The sequence below is a fragment of the Colobus angolensis genome, unplaced genomic scaffold (genome assembly GCF_000951035.1).
Source record: "Colobus angolensis palliatus isolate OR3802 unplaced genomic scaffold, Cang.pa_1.0 Scaffold174, whole genome shotgun sequence".
In the NCBI taxonomy this organism is placed as follows: Eukaryota; Metazoa; Chordata; class Mammalia; order Primates; family Cercopithecidae; genus Colobus; species Colobus angolensis.
Genome location: NW_012114866.1, coordinates 4,118,642 through 4,138,704, shown reverse-complemented (window position 1 = coordinate 4,138,704; position 20,063 = coordinate 4,118,642). Strand labels below are relative to the sequence as shown.

The window sequence follows — 20,063 nt, the reverse complement described above, 5'->3', positions numbered from 1 at the left end:
GCCACAGACCTTAAATATAAACACCTCCTCAAACATCAGAAGAGACAAAAATTTGTAAAGGAGGGTAACTTATAAAAGTACAATTTCCCAGTTTATATGAAAATGGTTTAATAATAGTGAAACTTAGAAACTGATAAAATTTATTGGCTACGACTACATTTTTTCTCCAATCACAGCAAATATTATGCATACACTTATCAATGCAAAGCTTTTAATCCTTTATCACGTACTCTGAACCCTATGCACTACTAAATAGGCAACATGATACAATCAAAGGTTTCTTTGGCAGACGTAATTGTATGTACCGAAACGTTACACTTAACTGCATATTATCCCTTAAACTTACCTGACTAAAGGCATCTGATCAAAATACAGAAAGTGAACAATTTTAATAAGTAGTTGCGTTTATCAGTAAGAGTCTACAAGGTAACAAAAAGTGTAAAGAGACATCTTTTTGAAAATTTATATAAAACAAACCTTCCATGTTACTAAACCAACAAATATAATCACCTGAGTATACTTTTATTAGGGAAAAATGATGATATTGATGATAATAAAAACAGAAAGGGAAAATGAAAATGCATCTCAGACCAGAATACCATAACAAAAGTTTTGTGGAAGCTGCATTTTATTTGAAAATCCACCCATTTTGCTAACATACATTTTAATATTGTAAACAAAAATAGAATCTGCAGAGACAATGCAACAAGAATGCTTAAACTCATGTACAGAATTGCTTTCCTACAATGAACTGTCCTTCTTAAGGCCCCTCTCAACCCAAATGTTAAAGATGTATTTACACAAAGCACCGATCAACAGTGCAGTTTAATTCTTCGTTTACTAAACTCTTGGCTAGACATTAACTTTAAAGATACTATTGTCCCTTATTTAAAAGGTACATGATCATAACATGGCACGAGCCAAATAAAAGGTTCAAGGACTTTGCCCCCCTTCCCCCACCCTTGCAACACCTTCTAGAGTTTTAGTGAAAAGAAGGAAAGTCTTGAAGTGAAAGCAATTCCTCACATTCATTTTGGAAAGGCCCTAATGTCAAATGGAAAATAATGACATGCCAAGCACAAAGCAGTAAAGATCCTTCCCAATGCACTAATGCTGAATTTAAAATGTAGTGCTTTTCCTAGTCACTGAACTGTTCCCTGGCAAAATCCTAGGCACAGAATTGACTATAAGGATTAATGCATTTATAATGCTTCCCTAAATCCCATAGAGGCCGAGAATTCTTAAGAGATTCAGACCTATGGACTTGCCGTAAAATATTTAGTGCTCTGTATGTCAGCTGAGAAAAGCATTCTGAATCAGATTCATTCTTGTGGATAAAAATCAAACATACTGTGCACATCCATACTCATTTTCATAAGGAGGTCTGATACAATATTAATGTTATGTAAAATTGATAATCATAAATAAATACAAATACTTAAGGAATGTCTACTGCAAACTGAGTATAATTTTTTTAAAAAAAAGAAAAGTTAATTTCAGTTACTGTTTCTGTATTTGTGAGGACTGGAGAAAAGAAAGATAATGCATAATTAGGAATTTTAATTTTGATCCCCCAAAAGAGTCCTGTTGAAATACAGTAAAGGACACAGTTCTTCTCTCCAGGCAGCTTTTCCAAATACAAATTTCACACTTTCCAAATAAGGGCTTTTCTTGATAGGTTACTGATTATGGGTATTAACAGGAGTTGAAAGAACTGAAGGGTTAGTCACCAAAAAGACAGATCTTAGTCTTAAATCATAGCAATTCTTGGCTTTATAAACTGTATTGATACGTTCTCCTATAAACTAGTCCCAATTTCCTTCATGGGCCTTCACTGAGTTACTTGTAGCATTCTAGTGGAAGAAGAGAGTTTAAGAGATTTAAGAGACAGCAGTTTGGATTTTGCTGGAAGTAAGGATTTTGCTGCTTGAGCACTTGTCTTTTTGGAGTAATTCCATTTTCTTCCATCAAGTTACATAAACTGTATCTGGAAAAAAAAAAAAGTGGGTATGTTAATTCATTGTATTGTAGGATGTCTTCTCATAAGTAAAAATGCTTTGTGGTCTTTACCATTTAACTGGCCCAGAAGTGTTCACAGCATGCTAATCACAAACCCTGTTTATAAAACAAAGTCAGTATTACAAACTTATGTGCCAGAGAGCCCAATATTTGACACATATAGGGACTTCCAAATAATGATTTTTGTTGTTGTTGTTTTTGAGACAGGGTCTTGCTCCGCTGTCTAGGCTGGATTGCAGTGGCGTGATCAAAGCTCACTGGCTGGGCACCGTAGCTCACACCTGTAATCCCAGCACTCTGGGAGGCTGAGGCAGGCGGATCACCTGAGGTGAGTTTGAGAGTTCGAGACTGGCCCGGCCAATATGGTGAAACCCCGTCTCTACTAAAAATACAAAAATTAGCCAGGTGTGGTGGCGGGCGCCTGTAATCCTAGCTACTTGGGAGGCTGAGACAGGAGAACTGCTTGAACCCGGGAGGCAGAGGTTGCAGTGGGCTGAGATCGTGGCACTGCACTCCAGCCTGGGCGACAAGAGCGAAACTCATCTTGGAAAAAAAGAAAAGCTCACTGGACTTCCTGGGCTCAACCAACCCTCCTGCCTCAGCCTCCTGAATAGCTAAGACTGCAGACAGTCGCCACCACAGCTGGCTAATTTTTTGGGAGGGGTAGAGACTAGGGTCTCACCGTATTGCCCAGGCTGATCTTGAACTACTAGCCCCAACTGATCCTCCTGCATCAGCCTCCCAGGGTGCTGGGATTACAGGCATAAGCAACCACATCCGGGCCAAATACTTAACTGCTAAAAATCGAGGAATAGCATGTGGAGGAGGAGAAGAAAGATCAATGACCTATTTTTTCATGACAAGTTCAGAAAAATCTCTCCATAAGCACAAATACCACACGCAAAATTTCATTTGGGAAGCAAAATTTGAAGTATTATTTCCAAATGATATACAATTAGAGATAATAAAGGGAACAGTAATATTATTCTAAGTCATTTTTATTAACATAAATAAAAATCTGAAAGAGCCATAAAAAATATTTTTCAACAGGGTACCACTGTTCATTCAAAGATATTTCACTCACGATTTCCCTTAAACTGCCCATCCAAAGATCTATTACTGAAGTAGACGTGCTAATAAACTTGCCAAATCAGAAGACTATAAACTCCCAAAGATCTAGAAGGTATATCTAAACTGGGGGCTAGAGCACCAAGAAGAACAAATTGCACTATCTTCCAGCAAACAGAGGCAGTGTGGATCATATGCAGAATCCTTCTAATCAACAGGGCTTAAGTATTCACTTGCCCTTAATTAAAAAGCAAACTTTATCCGATCTCATCCATTTACTGTGAGCAGTGGGTGAGATTACTTTAATTATGTTCAAGATATTTTCCAAAAGTTGTTTTTCCTTATGTCCTATCTTTTCATTCTGCACCTAAAGAATAGAGGAAGAGGAGGAAGAGGAGAGGGAACCTAGAGTCCTTTAAAGAAATGAAAGAGAAGTGTGAATTGTGTTTAATGTTTGGTAATTGTTTTTAAGTATTTAAGTCCCCATCTCCCACAACAAGCAGCAATACCTAAAGTGATTTATAAGAAATCCTCCAAAGAGAGCTCTGCAAAAGGGTCCTTTCCTGAAGCTCTGTGAGGACTGTGACTGGAGGGGCTGGATGCTGCCGACAGCTGGGGGAAAAGAAGACAGAGAGAGGGAAAGAAAAAAAGATCTCAGAATGACAGAACATGAAAACAGAAAATGTATGAAAGAAGAAGTGGTTTTTGTTTTGTCATCTTTAATAAATATAAGGGCAGTCTTTGTAGAAAATGGATCAAGACAAAAGTTTCAGTAGCATGTCAAGTTAAAAGGTATGCAATGGCATGTGTTTTTCAGAAAACAAACTCTTGCTTCTGAAATTTCAAAGGAATAATGTCTTTTACCCAAAAGGTCGATATAAGCTGATCCATGGTTAAGAATTTTAATGTGTATATGGGGGGGTGGTGGGGAGGATAGGGGAGGGAATACATAATTGCATTTTTGTTTAAAATTGAGAGAACATGTTTCCTGTGCCCAGGCTTTCTGTCCAAAGCTGTGCAACTCTGACCTCAGCCCAGAGCCAAAACATCTAGCTGCAATATCTTTTCCTTTCTTTCTTCGTAAGGGTCGAAAAGTCCTGTCCTAGGTTCACACACTTTTTACATGAAGTTGTCTCCTGCTCGTTTATCTGGACAAACTGCAGCTGACACACACACTGTGGGAAGTGAAAGGGACCTTAGAGGTCACCTACTGTAACTGTCCACATACTGCCCTGAATATGGGGAATACTTAAGATCTTGGATCCTGCTCCCTGTTTGGACATATTTACTTGATTCTTAAAATCTGTCCTATTGTTTAATTCGAATATACTGTAAGGCAAGTAAACCACTGAACTCAGTATGTACCTTTATTCTCCCAAAGATAGACTATTCTTGAACAAGATACTAATTTTCATACATGTATCCTTCATTAAGCTGACATGAGCGTTTCAAACCCAACATGAACCATTTTACTTTCGAACAAGCTTTTAATTCTTTTCCTCCCTCTGTATAAGATTGCAAACCATGTAAGCACAGGACTATTACACAATCAGCTATTCTTTTAGGGATGTCCAACTGAGCAATAAAAGTTGACTAACTGGAAATAGTTTCAATGCATACTTCAACATTCAAATCCTATAGAAGATTTCTTTGCTGGTGCCAAGTGATTTCATTTCTTTCTACCTCTTTATTTATTTATTTAGGAAAAGCACTATAGAGAATGAACAGCCAATGAGCTTCAGCAAATATTACATCACTAGCATATGCAATTTGTTCTGGACGCCAAGATCAATTTATAGGCATCAGTTATACTCAGGGTTGAGTAATTTCCTAATGCATATCTTGTTCCCCAAAACAAATGTTCAAAGACAATGGGAAGAGACAAATGGAAGCATAATGGAATCACGCAGGCAGCTACAGATGGGAGGACAGAGCAGCATGCCTGGGCTTGAGGTTTCAAATATCATCCACGCAGAGACAAATTAAGGTGTAACAACTGGAAAGATTTCCCCTCCTCCCTCTTCAGCGCTACCATGGATGGCCAATCAAAAGCAGAATGATTTCAAGTAAACTGATCATCAGTTACTAAGCTGGAGGGAGTCCAACATCCACACTTATCTCCAAGATTAACTTCGTTTCTCTCTGAAGCAGATTTTCTTTCACCTGAAGTTAAAACAACAGCAACAGCAAATCCTACTTATTGCAGATAGACTACATCTAAAATCAGAAGTTTCCTATGACAGCCCCACACTGAATTACCTTCTTAAATCACATGTTTTCATGAGGGTAGCAGTCTGAAGACCTGACAGACCCACAATAAAATGCCCCTGAAGAATACAGAAGAGAAAAATCCATTCTCAATATGTGAGCATACTGCTAGACAAGCCCTAGAGGCTTATAAACAATGTTGAAAAGGATCACTTTTCCTTGGGAAAAAGAGTTGGTTTTTTATTAGAACTTCTAGTAGTCCCTTAAATTGGTAAAACACATACATACATGTCTTATGTCTATAAAAATCTAGCCAAACTAAAACATGACACCAATAAGAAAACAAGACAACATCCTGGGAATGTTTCTTATCATCAATATCCATATCAAGCAGATGAAATCGTAGCCAGGGCTAGCTTGGCTGACTGCACAGCTCCAAGGAGTGGGACACCCAGCAGCCCCTGACCATCCTACCCCTTCCTGGTATCTTTTCCAAAGCACAGACACACCTTGCACTGGTGACAAAGTAGTCACCCCAGAGAGTAAATAAGAGAAGGAAGGGAAATGTGCTTCAATAGCCCAGTTACTGCTCAGGAAAATCAAGAACAAAATAGCATGAAGAGGCAATGGGATCTTGGTGGGTGAGAAGTAGGAGAATTTTAAAACTATAAGAGCTGACTCGACTCTACTTATTCCTGTGAGTAAATTAAAGAACATGATGTAGGGTTGCTAAACAACATAAAAAGGCAAGGTTAAAGTACTAGAGGATAAAAAATTAAAAACACAAACCAGCAACAAAAAGATGGCTATTCACATAAATCACAAAATCATCAAATTTTACAAGACAGCATATGTTATTTGTTGTTCTGGACACCAAGACAAATCATAATTGATCTTTCCAGTCAAGCCCTACTACTATGTCACCAGGTATCTATCACAAATAAAACTAAAACAAAACACAAACAAAAAGAGCCTTTACCTATTTATTTCAAATAACATTCCCTATCCCAAAATTCCCATAGAGCCAAAAAATAACTGGTATAGCTACCAGTTCGTTCAAATCAAAATGACCTATGTCACAACTGAAGATATCTTAAACAAAATGGTCAATCGTAATGGTCCAATACAGACAAAGTCTTTTCTCATGTATAGAAAAATGAAATACTGAGAAGAGCAGCGTATAAATAAAAATACTAAAATCTGCAAGTGGTTGATGATAGTATCTCTTAAATTCCTTCTCCCCTCCTCCACTAATCAATCTTTACGAAAAAATACAGTAAAATGTTACCAAAATCTTTGCATTATATCCAGAGCAATGATTTTTTTGGTTATAGAGTGTGTTTCATATAATCTATCTAACATTGTCTTGTTCTGTCACCCACGCTGAAGTGCAGTGGCGCAGTCACAGGTCACTGCAACCTCAACCTCCTGGGCTCAAGTGATTCTCCCATCTCAGCCTCCCAAGTAGGTGGGATTACAGGCATGCACCACCACACCTGGCTTTTTTTTTAAGTTAAGGTCTTGCAATGTTGTACAGGATGGGTCAGACTGACTTTAATAAAGGACAAACACACCTAGCTTAAAGAAGGTTTAAAAAAAAAAAAGTCTATTTACAGACTATCATAAAATAAAAATGGTTACTCCTTCGTTATACTCCTGTTTAACACTAAAAAAGAAAATTTCAGGTTAGAACAAGAAAACACCAACAATCTCAGAAAGTCAGCCTAGTGGAATTAAAAGCTTATGAAAGACTAAATGGTTGGATATTTAGGGAAAAACTTGTGACATATCATTTGGCTGTACTTAAAATTCTTAGAGAACCAACTTTGCCACATCTTTACATTTTAATTTTTCAGTCACCCAAAAGCCTGGGTAGAAACTTAACAATGCTGTAGAGGTTCATTTTGTCTCATTGGCAAAATCAACATCTTAAGAGAAAAATAGATTGTACTCCCTTTGCCTGGAACAACAGTGCCAGGTTTTGTAGAGAGATGGAACTGAATCTAATCCTAACTCTCTTATAAAATGGGATTTACAATACCAGGCCCAATACCTGTATTCCTGCTTATGGCTGTCTTGAGAATTAAATGAACATAAGCACTCAGCATGCTGCCTGCCATATATTAAGCAGCTCAAATATTCTTAGTTCCATCTTCCCTACCACCTACCATCAAATGTTCATCTACAGTTATAAGTGGCCTAGTTCAAATGTCATTGCCTCTGTGTTGTTCTTGCTCTTCTGCTGTGCTCTGTATGTCTTTCTTATAAGGGCTCTCATTCTATTATCAACCAGTCACTTGTCCGTCTGTATTACACTCACCTTTAGGCTGCTCAGGTGCAGGAAAGACTTTATCTGTCCCTTGTTTAGTAACTAGCAGTCACTTACACATTGTAAGAATTCTAAAATGTGCAAAATTAAAATGCCTTTTGGTGGTAAAACAAGCTCCATATAAAAACAGTCTCCAAAGTGGGATGTACAAAGAAATTATTACAACTGTACTATTTAAAAAAATTCGTATTTTTACATGTTTTAAATGTACCTCATATATTGCTATAGAAATACATGAATGTAATCTATAAATACACATACAGTCATGGTACATACTTGCTATGGTTTTGAGTGTTTCTTACAAAACTCTTGTTTAAATTTGGTTGTCATTGTAAACAGTATTGAGAGTTAGGACTTTTAAGAGGTATTCAGGTTCTCATCAAGGGAGTGGGTTCACCCCCTTTTGTTCTCTCTCTGCTTTCTGCCTGCCGTGTGATACCTTCCACCACATTATCATGCACCAAGAAGGCCCTTGCCAAATCCCAATACCTTGATACTAGACTTTCCAGCCTCCAGAACTGTGAGCCAATACATTTCTGCTCTTTATAAACTACCCAGTCTATGGTATTCTGTTACATCAGCACAGACTTAGACAATGCTTCAAACATGTTTTCCTAATACTGCTGTGTAATCAAAACATTTAAAGACCATGGTACTACTAAATAGGATTCCACAGAGACACTGAGTCACAGAACAGTTAGGCTGTTTTGGGGTAATGTTTAGAACATGACCAGGCCATTAGTGGTACAATGAATCCAGTTGCTTAGAGATATAAATATACAGTGCTGCATTTCATTTACTTAAAGATAATGCGATTCCTCAGCTTCCTCTGTCAGATAGGGCTAAAAGACAGGATTTCTCTACTATATACATGTAGGGGTCTATCCTTTGGGTTAAGTCTAGTGCCACAAATAATTGCTTCTTGTGTTTATGCTCAACAAAACCCCACCTTGGGTTTCTGCCTATCAACCACATAACAAAGTTATGCCAACATTAACCCTGTCACCTTGAACGCATTACCCATTTTGTTATTGTGGTTTTGTTTTTTTTGGAGACAGAATCTCACTCTGTCGCCCAGGTGGAGTGCAGTGTGCGATCTTGGCTCACTGCAACCTTCCCCTGCCAGGTTCAAGCAATTCTCCTGCCTCAGCCTCCTGAGTTGCTGGGACTACAGGTGCCTGCCATCACGCCCAGCTAATTTTTGTATTTTTCATAGAGTTGGGGTTTCACCATGCTGGTCAGCCTGGTTTTGAACTCCTGACCTCGTGATCCACGCCCCCCTCGGCCACCCAAAGTGCTGGGATTACAGGCGTGAGCCACCGTGCCCGGCCTGCATTACCCATTTTTTAGGGGATGCCACACAGTGACCTGGGAGCATTCCACTTTGAATGTACGTTTTATCTGAACCTCTCTAAAACTTTTTTCCCCCCAAAGATAGGGTCGAGTCCTGTTGACCAGGCTGGAGCACAGTGGTGTGATCATTGCTAACTGTAGCCTTCAATTCCTGGGCTCAAGTGATTCTTCCACCTTAGCCTCCAAAAGTGTTGAGAGTACAGGTGTGAGCCACTGTGCCCAATTCTCCTCTTAGAATCGTAGAATAAGAACAATTCAGGGAATAGAAACAATTTCCAAAAACAGGGCAACCTTTAAAAATTTTCTTAGTTTCAAATATTTTCATTTGATCCTTACAGCAAAATGATAAAGTACACAAAGTAATACCACAATTTTACAGGTACGGAAACTAAGGCTCAAAGTTACATAGAGAATTTGCTCTCAACACATGGTTAGCTGAGGAGTTAAGTCAAGACTCTGTTGAATTGTGACCCCCCAAAAGATGTGTTGAAGTCCTAACCTCTGGTGCCCATAAATTTGACCCTACTTGGAAATAAGGTCTTTGGAGATGTAATCAAGTTAAGATGAGGTCATTGGAGTGACCCTAATTTGATGATTAGTGTCCTTATAAGGAGAGGCACGTGGAGGTAGAGACCCATAGAATACCATGCGACAGGTAGAGATTAAATGGCTATAACTGCAAACTATGGAATGACTGGGGCTATCAAAAGCTGAAAAAGTCAAGGAAGGATCCTCCCCTAGAAAATTCAGAGGCAGCATGGCTCTGCCGATACTCTGATTTTTCCAGAAGTGACAGAAAACAAATTTCCTTTTTAAGAACTTAAAAACTTTTAATATGTTTGATCAAGTTTGTGGTACTTTGTTACAGCAGTCCTAGGAAACTATAATACAGACTCTAATGCAGATCTGCTGGTTCCAAGGCTGGTGTTTTTTCCCTCTTCAAACTCTGCTATCCCGATTAATTTCAATTCAGCTAGAATTTACGGTTATATTGAATTTACATGAAAAAAGTTAAAGTGGGAGTAGAGAATTTTTTAAAGGAACTTTTCTAGTAAATGTGAGACAATACATTCCCATGCTTTCTGTATACACATTAACACACATGGTCACTGATGTTTGTCAGGAAGATTCTACAGAACTTCACAGGCACCCAAGATTTTAAGAACACTTTCTGGTTTTCTTTATTAAGACAAGAAATTAGATTTCTACCTTTTGGAGAATGTCCTCAGCAAAAACCTAGTAACAAGCAAGGTCTTATTCTATAGGTTGTCTTGTTAGCAACAGTGGTCAGCAGATGAGACTCCTAACATTTCTGTTTTGAATGATTCAGGTGTGTACTGGGAGCTACAGAACTAGTTTTCACCTACGGTACTACATTCCAATCCCAAAGGAAATGTCCCTCATGGTATTCTGTAATAGGCAAGGATGAATGATTACAACACACTGCTTACAAGGCAAAAAGCCTTCTTCACAGAAATCCAGCTGGGCAGATTGGTTGACAGAGGAGGCACTGCCAATATTCACAATTAACACACCAAGAGAGTAAAAAGCAACCAGAACAAAACCAAAAAACAAAACCAAAACGAAGCCTAAAAGCAGCCACTAGTTCTTAAATACAAGAAAGAAATTTAAAAGGCTTTTTCTAAGACTTATTATACAAATCTCTAAAAGCAACAGTGTTCCCATTCAGAAGGATAAAAAGCACTCACAACAAGCCATCATTTCCCTTCAGGCACTTAACTGATCTCAGACTTATTTAAAATTAGCCACTGCAAAAAACAAAAAGCAGCAGCCATTTTGCATTTTTAACCATATCCTCCATAAACAAAACTGGCAGTCCTCCTTTAAAAAAAAAGGCCTAATACCAGTCAAGAAACCAACAAAACTTGGCCAGGAGCAGTGGCTCATGCCTATAATCCCAGTCCTTTGGGAAGCCAAAGTGGGAGGACTGCTTGAGGTCAAGAGTTCAAGACTAGTCTGATGTACGCTCGCTCTACAAAAAATTAAAAATTAGCCAGCCATGGTGGTGTGTGCCTGCAGTCTTTGCTACTCTGGAGGCTGAGGCTACAGTGAGTCATGATCATGCCACTGCACTCCAGTCTGGGTGACAGAGTGAGACCCTGTGTTAATGAAGACATGATACATTCAAAAAAGTATTTTTTTGAGACGAAGTCTCACCCTGTTGCCCCAAAAAATAAAAAAAAAAAAAAAGAATAAAACAAAACAAACACAAAAAAGAAACCAACAAAACTTTTAGTATGCTTAATTTTAAAATTAAATGTCCAAAGTTAATACTCTGTGTTTTTCATATTGCTTTTGGGAAAATAGGCAGATTGATATGTGATCAGTGAGAATTTTTCACATAAGGAAATAATAAGATGACAACAACCTTCTCACCCGAAAAGAGCTTCAAAAATACCTAAACTGCCATATAAACATTCATTTAAAAAGTGTTATTTCATACCACAATGACTTTCAAAAGAAAATTGAAACTATAATTGTGTTCATGCTTAGTAACATAATAGCTGTGTATTCCAATTATAGAATGAGTTTATGAACTACTGGCTTAGCAATGGACATTTGAATTTACATAAAGCACCAGTAAGAGAAAGCAGGAGTCCCCTTTCCAGACACACTAGCAATCTGTACCAAGCAACCAAACAGTAAGACCGTGAGGAAGCACAGAAGAGAAACAAAAGGAAAACCACAAGGACCTAGAATTTACCACAAAGTTAAACATCTAGGAAGATGCACTAATGTAGAACAACATACTAAAGACAGCTACAATGTTAGGTATGAAACAGAAAAATATATCCATTGTTAAACAATTCCATGAAAATATCTAAAAAATGCAGAAAAATGACCCAGCACACACACACACACACAAAAGGAGAAAAAGGTATGTGTATAGGAATTCATAAGTTCAAAGCTACAGTGCAGTCTACTAAATTAAAGCCATAATGACAATTTCCTGAAGAACTGAATCAAGTCTGAGCTAACAACCATCTGGAAGGTGTTAGCTGCTTCCTCACAAACAAGCACTAATGCAGTGCTTACAGTAACATAGATAAAATGTAAAACACACAACACACTGGAATGTCTCACTAAATGGCAACAAGATAAACATATCTGAGAGGGCTAGGGTTCTCTCAAAAATGTTAATTTGATTTAATAGTAATCAGGCAAGAAACCAAGAGCTACAAGTTATGCCTTAGGTAAGTAACAGCTCTCAAAACAAACACTTCAAAGAGCAAGGAAGAACTTTTGGGAATAGCTGTAGAACTGAGATTTGATTAAAAGATTCCATTTTGACGGAATTTCATTTTTCATTTTAACTACCATTTACTTTACCCCATACAAAGAGATGGATGATCTCTGCCCTCAATGATTTTTTAATCCAACTGGAAAAAAGGGAACAAAACAATGAAAGAACAATTAAAAGGTAATTCATTAAGAAAAATTTTTTTGGTTTCAGCTAGCATTCTATGGACAAAATTAATCCAAGAGACTGGCTGAGAATCATCAAACATTAAAGCCTGAGAAAAAGCTCATCTAATTCAAAGATAAACAGTTTAATTTTTTCAAAAACCAAAGAGAGTCTCACTTATGTTGCCCAGGTTGGTCTGGAACTCCTTGCACTTAAGTGATCCTCCTGCCTGAGCCTCCCAAAGTGCTAGTATTATAGACATGAGCCACTGTGTTTGGCCAACAGTTTAATTTTTAATTATTAAAAATGTTCAATCATGAAGTTCAAGCTGTCTTCAATCCTCAGGTGAGCCGTCTAATGTTTTAGCTCACCATAACTATTAGCCAACAAATCAAACCAATTTTAAATACCACTGTAAGTTATTATAATGGTTACAAGTAAGTGAAATGAGAGATAAAGGAGGAGCAGAGTAAGTTATATGATGAAAAAGATAATTTTACAAGGTGATTCATTTACTTAACAAAAGATGTACAAAAACTATTACATGTCAGGCACCGTTCCAGGAACTAAGGACAGAGAAGTAAGCATGCCAGAGAAGCTTGCCTTCATGAAGCTTATAATTTAGTAAAGAAGGCCCTTGCTAGATTGGATGGATGCTAGGTAGTCACAAGGTCTGTAAGAAAAAATAATGCAGAATAAGGAAAAGAATTCCAGATCTCATAAGGAAGTGAAAGGGACACGAGACGACTGAAGACTGGACAAAGAGTAAACCCACTTTATGGCAGGTGAAGGACTTTTGGAAAAGACAAATAACAGCAGAACACTGGATACTTATTGAGAATTGTAAAAGTATGGAATCGAAGAACTTGAATATTCCATTAACTCATTACTATTCTTATAAATAGGGAGGCTTCATGAGGTAGTTTTAAGATGGAAGGAAAGCTGAGAAAAGGCTTTAAATTTTCCGTTATATTTAGATTCACCTCCTTAGGCTGGGCACAGTGGCTCACACCTGTAATTCCAACACTCTGGGAGGCCCAGGAAGGCAGATCACTTGAGGTCAGGAGTTTGAGACCAGCCTGGCCAACAGGGTGAAACCCTGTCTCCTCTAAAAATCAGCTGGGCGTGGTGGCGTGTGCCTGTAATCCCAACTGCTGGGGAGGTTGAGGCAGGAGTTACGACACAGGAGGCAGAGGTTGCAGTGAGCTGAAATCACACCACTGCACTCCAGCCTGGGGGACACAGAGAGACCCCATCACCCACACACAAAAAAAGATTCACCTCCCTAAATGTTTGAGTATGGAGATAGGTGCTACAAATACTGCCTACAAAAGATTATTCCAGTATTTACAAAATAGATTAAATTGAGGAGGCAAAGAACATGAGTGACTACTGCAAAACAAGCGTGAATAAAGAGGTTCCAACATTGGGTGAAAGCTGTAGAATGCAGGGAGAAGAGTGGGTCTAATTACAGCAGAGAAACAATTAGTGGGACCTTTGTGATTAGACACATGGAGAACAAAGGAGTTATAAAGAATTAAAAGTAACATTAACAAATTTAAGATTCTGACTTTCAAATGATTCAAATGACTATGCAGAGAGACCAAAGCTTCTATGAGCCATTTCATTGCTGCCTGATTTTATTTTTCTAGTTATCAATTTGCTTCCTTCATTTGCTTTTTCAGTAATACTTAAGTACTCATTTCAAATTTTATCTTTCAACTAGAAACTTATTACCCTAATGTTCTCATTCACTTCTCTTCTGATATAAAGTAGTTAGGAAAAGATATTTCTGTCCCTGTTTCTTTTCATGCACAAGGAAATTCTGGCACTTTTCTGGTTTCTACGAAAGGGTTATGTGGGTTTTAGAAGGCAACAGGACATAAAACTTGGGTTAAGAGCAGATGCTTGGTGGGTGCGGTGGCTCACACCTGTAATCCCAGCACTTTGGGAGGCTGAGGCAGGTGAACTGCTAGAGCTCAGGAGTTCAAGAAAAGCCTGGGTAACATGGCAAAACTACATCTCTAAAAAAAATAACAAAAATTAGCCAGGCATGGTGGCGCACACCTGTAATCTCAGCTACTCAGGAGGCCAAGGCGGGAGGATGGCTTGAACCTGAGAGGTGGAGATTGCAGTGAGCCAAGACTGCACCACTGTACTCTAGTCTGGGTGACAGAGCAAGACCCTGTCTCAAAAAACAAAACAAAAACAGAGCAGATGCTGGGTGACAAGCAATTTTTTTTTCTGAGATGGGAGTTTAGCTCTTGTCACCCAGCCTGGAGTGCAATGGCATGATCTAGGCTCACAACAACCTCTGCCTCCCAGGTTCAAGCAATTCTCCTGCCTCAGCCTCCCGAGCGCCCAGAAAACTTTTGTATTTTTAGTAGAGACAGGGTTTCACTATGTTGGTCAGGCTGGTCTTGAACTCCTGACCTCAGGTGATCTACTCACCTCGGCCTCCCAAAGTGCGGGATTACAGGTGTGAGCCACCGCGCCTGGCCAACAATTTTTTAAAGGTAGATTTTTGCCAACATTAAAAAAAAAACATGTTTAGTTTCTTTAAAAGCAAAACTCATACACAATGTTTCAAGATCGAAGGTTATTACCCAAAACTGTAGAGGATATTCTTTACAACTACAGTAGTTACATCCTGAATGTGTAAATGTTTACACATTTAGCAGAAAAAACAAAGGAGTGTGTAGACTGTTCACTGCTGACAAAAGAAGATGGTGCTACCATATTGGCCATTAAGGGCTCAGTCCCACTAGCAGAGAGACAGTGGTATAAATGAGCACTGGACTAGGAATAGGAGATACCTGGGGATAAGTTGATTTCACCACTTAATTAGCTGAAGAACCTTTCCAAATCTGTCTTCTTCACCTATACAATGTGACAGTGAGAGCAGACCCTACCTTAAAGAATCAGGTGACATAATGTATGTAAAAGTAATTGGAAATTGTCTGGTAGTATCCAAGCTTAAGGTAGCAATATATTCTGACAACAGCCTGCAAATCAAGATGCAGAGGGGGTAAAGGGTTTAACTACATATCAGGAAAAAAGCTTCTGTAGTCAAAGGTCCCTAATAAGTCTTTAGCATGGACTATAGCTTTAAAAAAAAATTACTTAAATACATTTAGGTTTCTATCATTTAGTCTCCTGTAGCAAAAAAAAAAAAATAATAATTTTTAAAGTAAATGATACACATCTAAAGTTAAATGTACAAATAACAAAATAAAAAACAAAAGGACATGAAAAAGACATAATCTTTATCAAGAAAACATCTACAACAGATAGGGATATCATCAATATACTTCTTAAAAGATTATCAAGTTAAACCAGTAATCAGATTACTGCTGGTAAAAGTTCAATAGTAGTTACTATAAATACTGTAAATACTCAGTCTATTTTATAAAAACAAATACATAAAAAGTAACTGACTTATAAAAGTAATGACTCTGTCAATTATCCTGACTCCAAGTTATTTTCAATTTTCACTGTAAATACTTAACTGATTAAAGAGCAAGAAGGAAGTCATTTTAACACGGACAAACGGCGGGGTAAAAAAAGAGGCATGTTGCTAAATGTATTAATTGCATTTTACCGCTTAATCAGAACTAAATTCACTACCCACTCTCAGCCAACAGAGATATCAATTTATTAAGAGATGCAATATTCAAAAAGGCTGAAAAATGAAAGGACTGCCTATGCTTCACTAGTCTATGAAATACAGTCCACTATTTCACTTTCTGTGGTTTCAGTTACCCGAAGTGAACCGTGGTCTGAAAATAGGTAAGTAGAGGATATTAAGATGGCTCAAGAGAGATAAAGACAGAGAGGGAGAGAGCAAGCATGTTCGTGAGCAAGGGCACACATTAACAAAACTTTTATTACAGTATACTCTTACTGTTCTATTATTCATTATTATTAACCTCTTACTGTGCTTAATTCATAAATTAACCTTTATCAGAGGTATATATGTATAGCATATATATGGTTCAGTACTATCCCACTTGCAGGCATCCACTGTGGGCCTTGGAACATATCCCCAGAGAAGAGGGGACTACTGTGCATACAGACTAGATTCAAATTGGATCAAATGAACTAATTTTGGCAATGTAAGACTGTATGCTTTGGCAAATGTAATATATATGCATTCAAGTGGAAGGGGAATAACAAGTCCACTAACCAAATGTTCATTCAAATGTTTTCAAATAAGCATTAAACACATACAGTAACCAATCAGTTGGCATTAGAAACCATTTAAGAAAAGGAGGAGTGTTCTAACGAATGCATATAATTAACTACTTCTAAATGCCAAACAGTATGAGCAGAGCCGCAGACACAGAAGGATAAACCACCCTACCACTTCACAACGGCCTCATCCCAGAGTATGCCACCAGAGAAGTGAATAACAAAGGAATTTCCTATGTCTTCTAACCATAATGAGTAAAACCTTAAAAAAACAAAACACACACACACACAAAAACCCCACACTCTTCTAATGCAATAATAATGGGATAAAAAACAATGTATATTTATGGCGTATTTTCAGGAACTGGTAGAGAAAACCCATAGAAACACGTGAAGAGGAAAGTCTCTGTAGATTAAACAATCTAGTTTAGCATGACATTTCAAGCTTTTTGATTCCTTTTTTTGGTTTGTTTTTGAAAACAATCCTCAGTGGCAGAAAGTTATCTAATGAAAAAATAACAGTCAAAACTTTCTGGAGAGTTGCCAAGAGTTTCACAAGCATCTCAAGGGCAACACACCCTGCTGTAGCATCATTCTAGCCATTAGCCAAGGAACTAAAGCTCTGAGTTAATGGTTTGGAGGGTTCACAAAGGATAGTACACCAGAATCATGAAGAGCAAGTAGGCTCCTTAATCTCAGAAAAATCATCCTTTGGATCCACCAACTATAAGTTACCAAGAATTTTCTGTCTTTTAGTATTTGCTATCTACTTATCCTTTCCCTCCAAATAATCAATATTCCTAAAGCTCTTATATAAGATATGAAGCAAGCAATATCCATAATGAAGGGGGAAAGTGCTAGTAACTTGTTTCTCAAGTTGTACAAAAGGGTGTTATAGTATCATATTCCTTCCAAATCAAGTACATTACCACAGCTGCATGTAGTCTGTAATACCTGTGCTCCTGATACAGGGCCAAAGGGGTTTGGTGGTCTCATGACAGGCTGGCTGTATATTAAGGTTGGTTGCGTCATTACAGGGACACTTCCCATTTGTGGAGGCTAAAAAAGAGAAAATTATCAAGTTAAAAGATATTGACTACCATCTTCCTTATTGTGACAAGTAAATAACAATGACAACAGGGATGACAGGTCCTAGTACCTTTGCTTGACTCAAAGGGTAACTTCCTCTGAATATAAGTAAGACTAACAGCTACAAACTTTCAAGACTATTTTTTTTTCTTTTGGTATGTAAAGTCTTTAACATGCTCATTTTAAAAATGTGGTAACAAAGCCTAACTTTTTCTATTCGATGAGTTGCAAAATTTAAACTTTATTGTAGTACAACAGATAAAATGATTCAGACTAAGAGCTTCCAAATTTATCAGGTTTAGACATCAAGAAAACTTAAGACTCTGTCTTTGCTGCTAAGATATTTCAAAGTAAATTGCCTTTGTATAACAAATCAAGTTCTTATACCATTATGCAAGTGATCACAAGTGAAGACAGTTGATTCTCTGAATAAGCCTGCTCTAGTTCTTCCATTTTATTTCACATAAGAATCAATAAAAGAGCTTAAATTACACACCAGAGGTTAACTCTTTCTTGAGTAACTGAAAACAGAATCTCAACCAAATATGTTTCTTTAAAAATTACTACTACAGGGTATAAAATTAACCTAGTAAGTGACATTACCTAGTATAAAAAGAATGCACATACAGACTACTCTTTTGGTTAAAATGCAATGCTCTAAAATCTTTCAAGAAGTTCTATTTATTGTTTCAAGTAGACTACTATTTGCATTTAGAGCTTCATTTTAAGTTTATGGCCTGAGTTTCTCAGCAGACTTTTTTTTTTTCTGAGATGGAGTCTTGCTCTGTTGCTCAGACTGGAGTGCAGTGGCATGCTCTCAGCTCACTGACCTCTGCCTCCTGGGTTCAAGCGATTCTCCTGCCCCAGCCTCCCGAGTAGCTGGAATTACAGGTGTGTGCCACCACACCCAGCTAATTTTTGTATTTTTAGTAGAGATGGAGTTTCACCATATTGGTCAGGCTGGTCTTGAACTCCCAACCTCAGGTGATCCACCCACCGTGGCCTCCAAAGTGCTGGGATTAGAGGCGTAAGCCAACATGCCCGGCCTCAACAGACATTTTAATGCAATGACTGTGAAAAAAAGCTGTGAAACTTCTCCACATGTATAAAAGGAGTTACTTCCATATCATATACATAAAGAAATAACGTAACAGGCACAATAGTAACACCAAGGGACATGGCACTGCCTTCTACCAGGAACAGTTCCTCAAATATACACCGGTGGGTTGAAGCTACTAGCACCATTTCTTACTTAAGTGAGTCTCTATATACTGAGAGTTGGGAAAGTAAGGGCAATCTAAAATGCGCATTGTGGCATTTTGAAAGGTTAAGACTGTTTTTGTACTGTAATAACCACTGTCATAGGAAAATTTCTCTAGCCTTTATCAGACTAAATTTACCTCTATACAATTCAAGTGTTAATCCTTCCCATGCCCTATAATATTAGGTTGTAAGTTCTCACTGGTATTTAATATATGGTCACAGCAACAAAGGCTCAGAATTAACATGAATGTTTGAAATATAAAAGGCCAGCAAAGTTATGAGGAGAAAAATAAACCAAGTAATACTATGAACATTAATGCATAAGATCTCTTGTATAATGATTAATCTAGACACGCTTATGAAGCCAATGCTATGGTTCTACTGTGTTAGGCACTAGGGCTAGGTGTACGAGGAGCACTAAATTCATTTTTAGGTTAAATTGTAATAAAAGCATATTACATATGAATCAATATTTTTTCCAAAAGCTGTATCTGGGAAAATACTTACAATTCCATATCCTATCATGCCTGTTGGTGTAGTAGCAGGATAGGCCATTACAGGGGGTGCCTAACATAGTGAAAGGAAAAATAAACAAGAAAGTATAACTCATGTGTGTCAACTGAGTTCAAGGAATTAGTAGCTGTAGTTCCACTAAAAAGAATTGCTAAGACAGCTGTGAGTAAGTGACACTTGTGATCATTAAGAACTGTCAATTAATGGTCAGTGAAAAAAAGTGTCCTGAAATTAGCAGAAAAGCAGACTTATTAGAAAGGAAAAATATACCACTTAAACTTAGATACAGTAGTGATCTAAGATTTCATCATGCTTTTTACAGCTTTAAAAATCTTTAGATTTAAAAAAATCTTAAACAGTTCTAAATAGTTGTAAAATTTAAAGCCTATCACTATCATAAAAAATGTTTACCCAGAAAAAGTATTATTGAATGTTTTCTTACTTAGGTACCTGATTGGTTTAGCATTCAAAGAAAAAAAAGTAAAGATCTCCAATCAATCAATAACCTGATCTTCCAAAAAGTTAGTTTCTAAGGATCTTACTCTTTTCAAAGAACTCCAAAGGTTTCAAACTACTATTAAGTACGACTATCTCTATGAACCA

General features: G+C 37.6%; 1 protein-coding gene across 1 annotated transcript in view; it reads right to left on the bottom strand.

The window, feature by feature from the left end:
• Positions 1-381: 381 nt before the first annotated feature.
• PICALM (phosphatidylinositol binding clathrin assembly protein) overlaps positions 382-20,063 on the bottom strand; it is a 112,746-nt gene continuing 93,064 nt past the window's right edge. The window contains exons 18-20 of the mRNA XM_011938499.1: positions 19,455-19,514; positions 17,550-17,654; positions 382-1,987 (exon numbers count right to left, since the gene is read on the bottom strand). Of these exons, the coding sequence (XP_011793889.1) occupies positions 1,973-1,987; positions 17,550-17,654; positions 19,455-19,514 (180 nt within the window). The 3' untranslated portion in view covers positions 382-1,972. The remainder of the gene's footprint in view (positions 1,988-17,549; positions 17,655-19,454; positions 19,515-20,063) is intronic.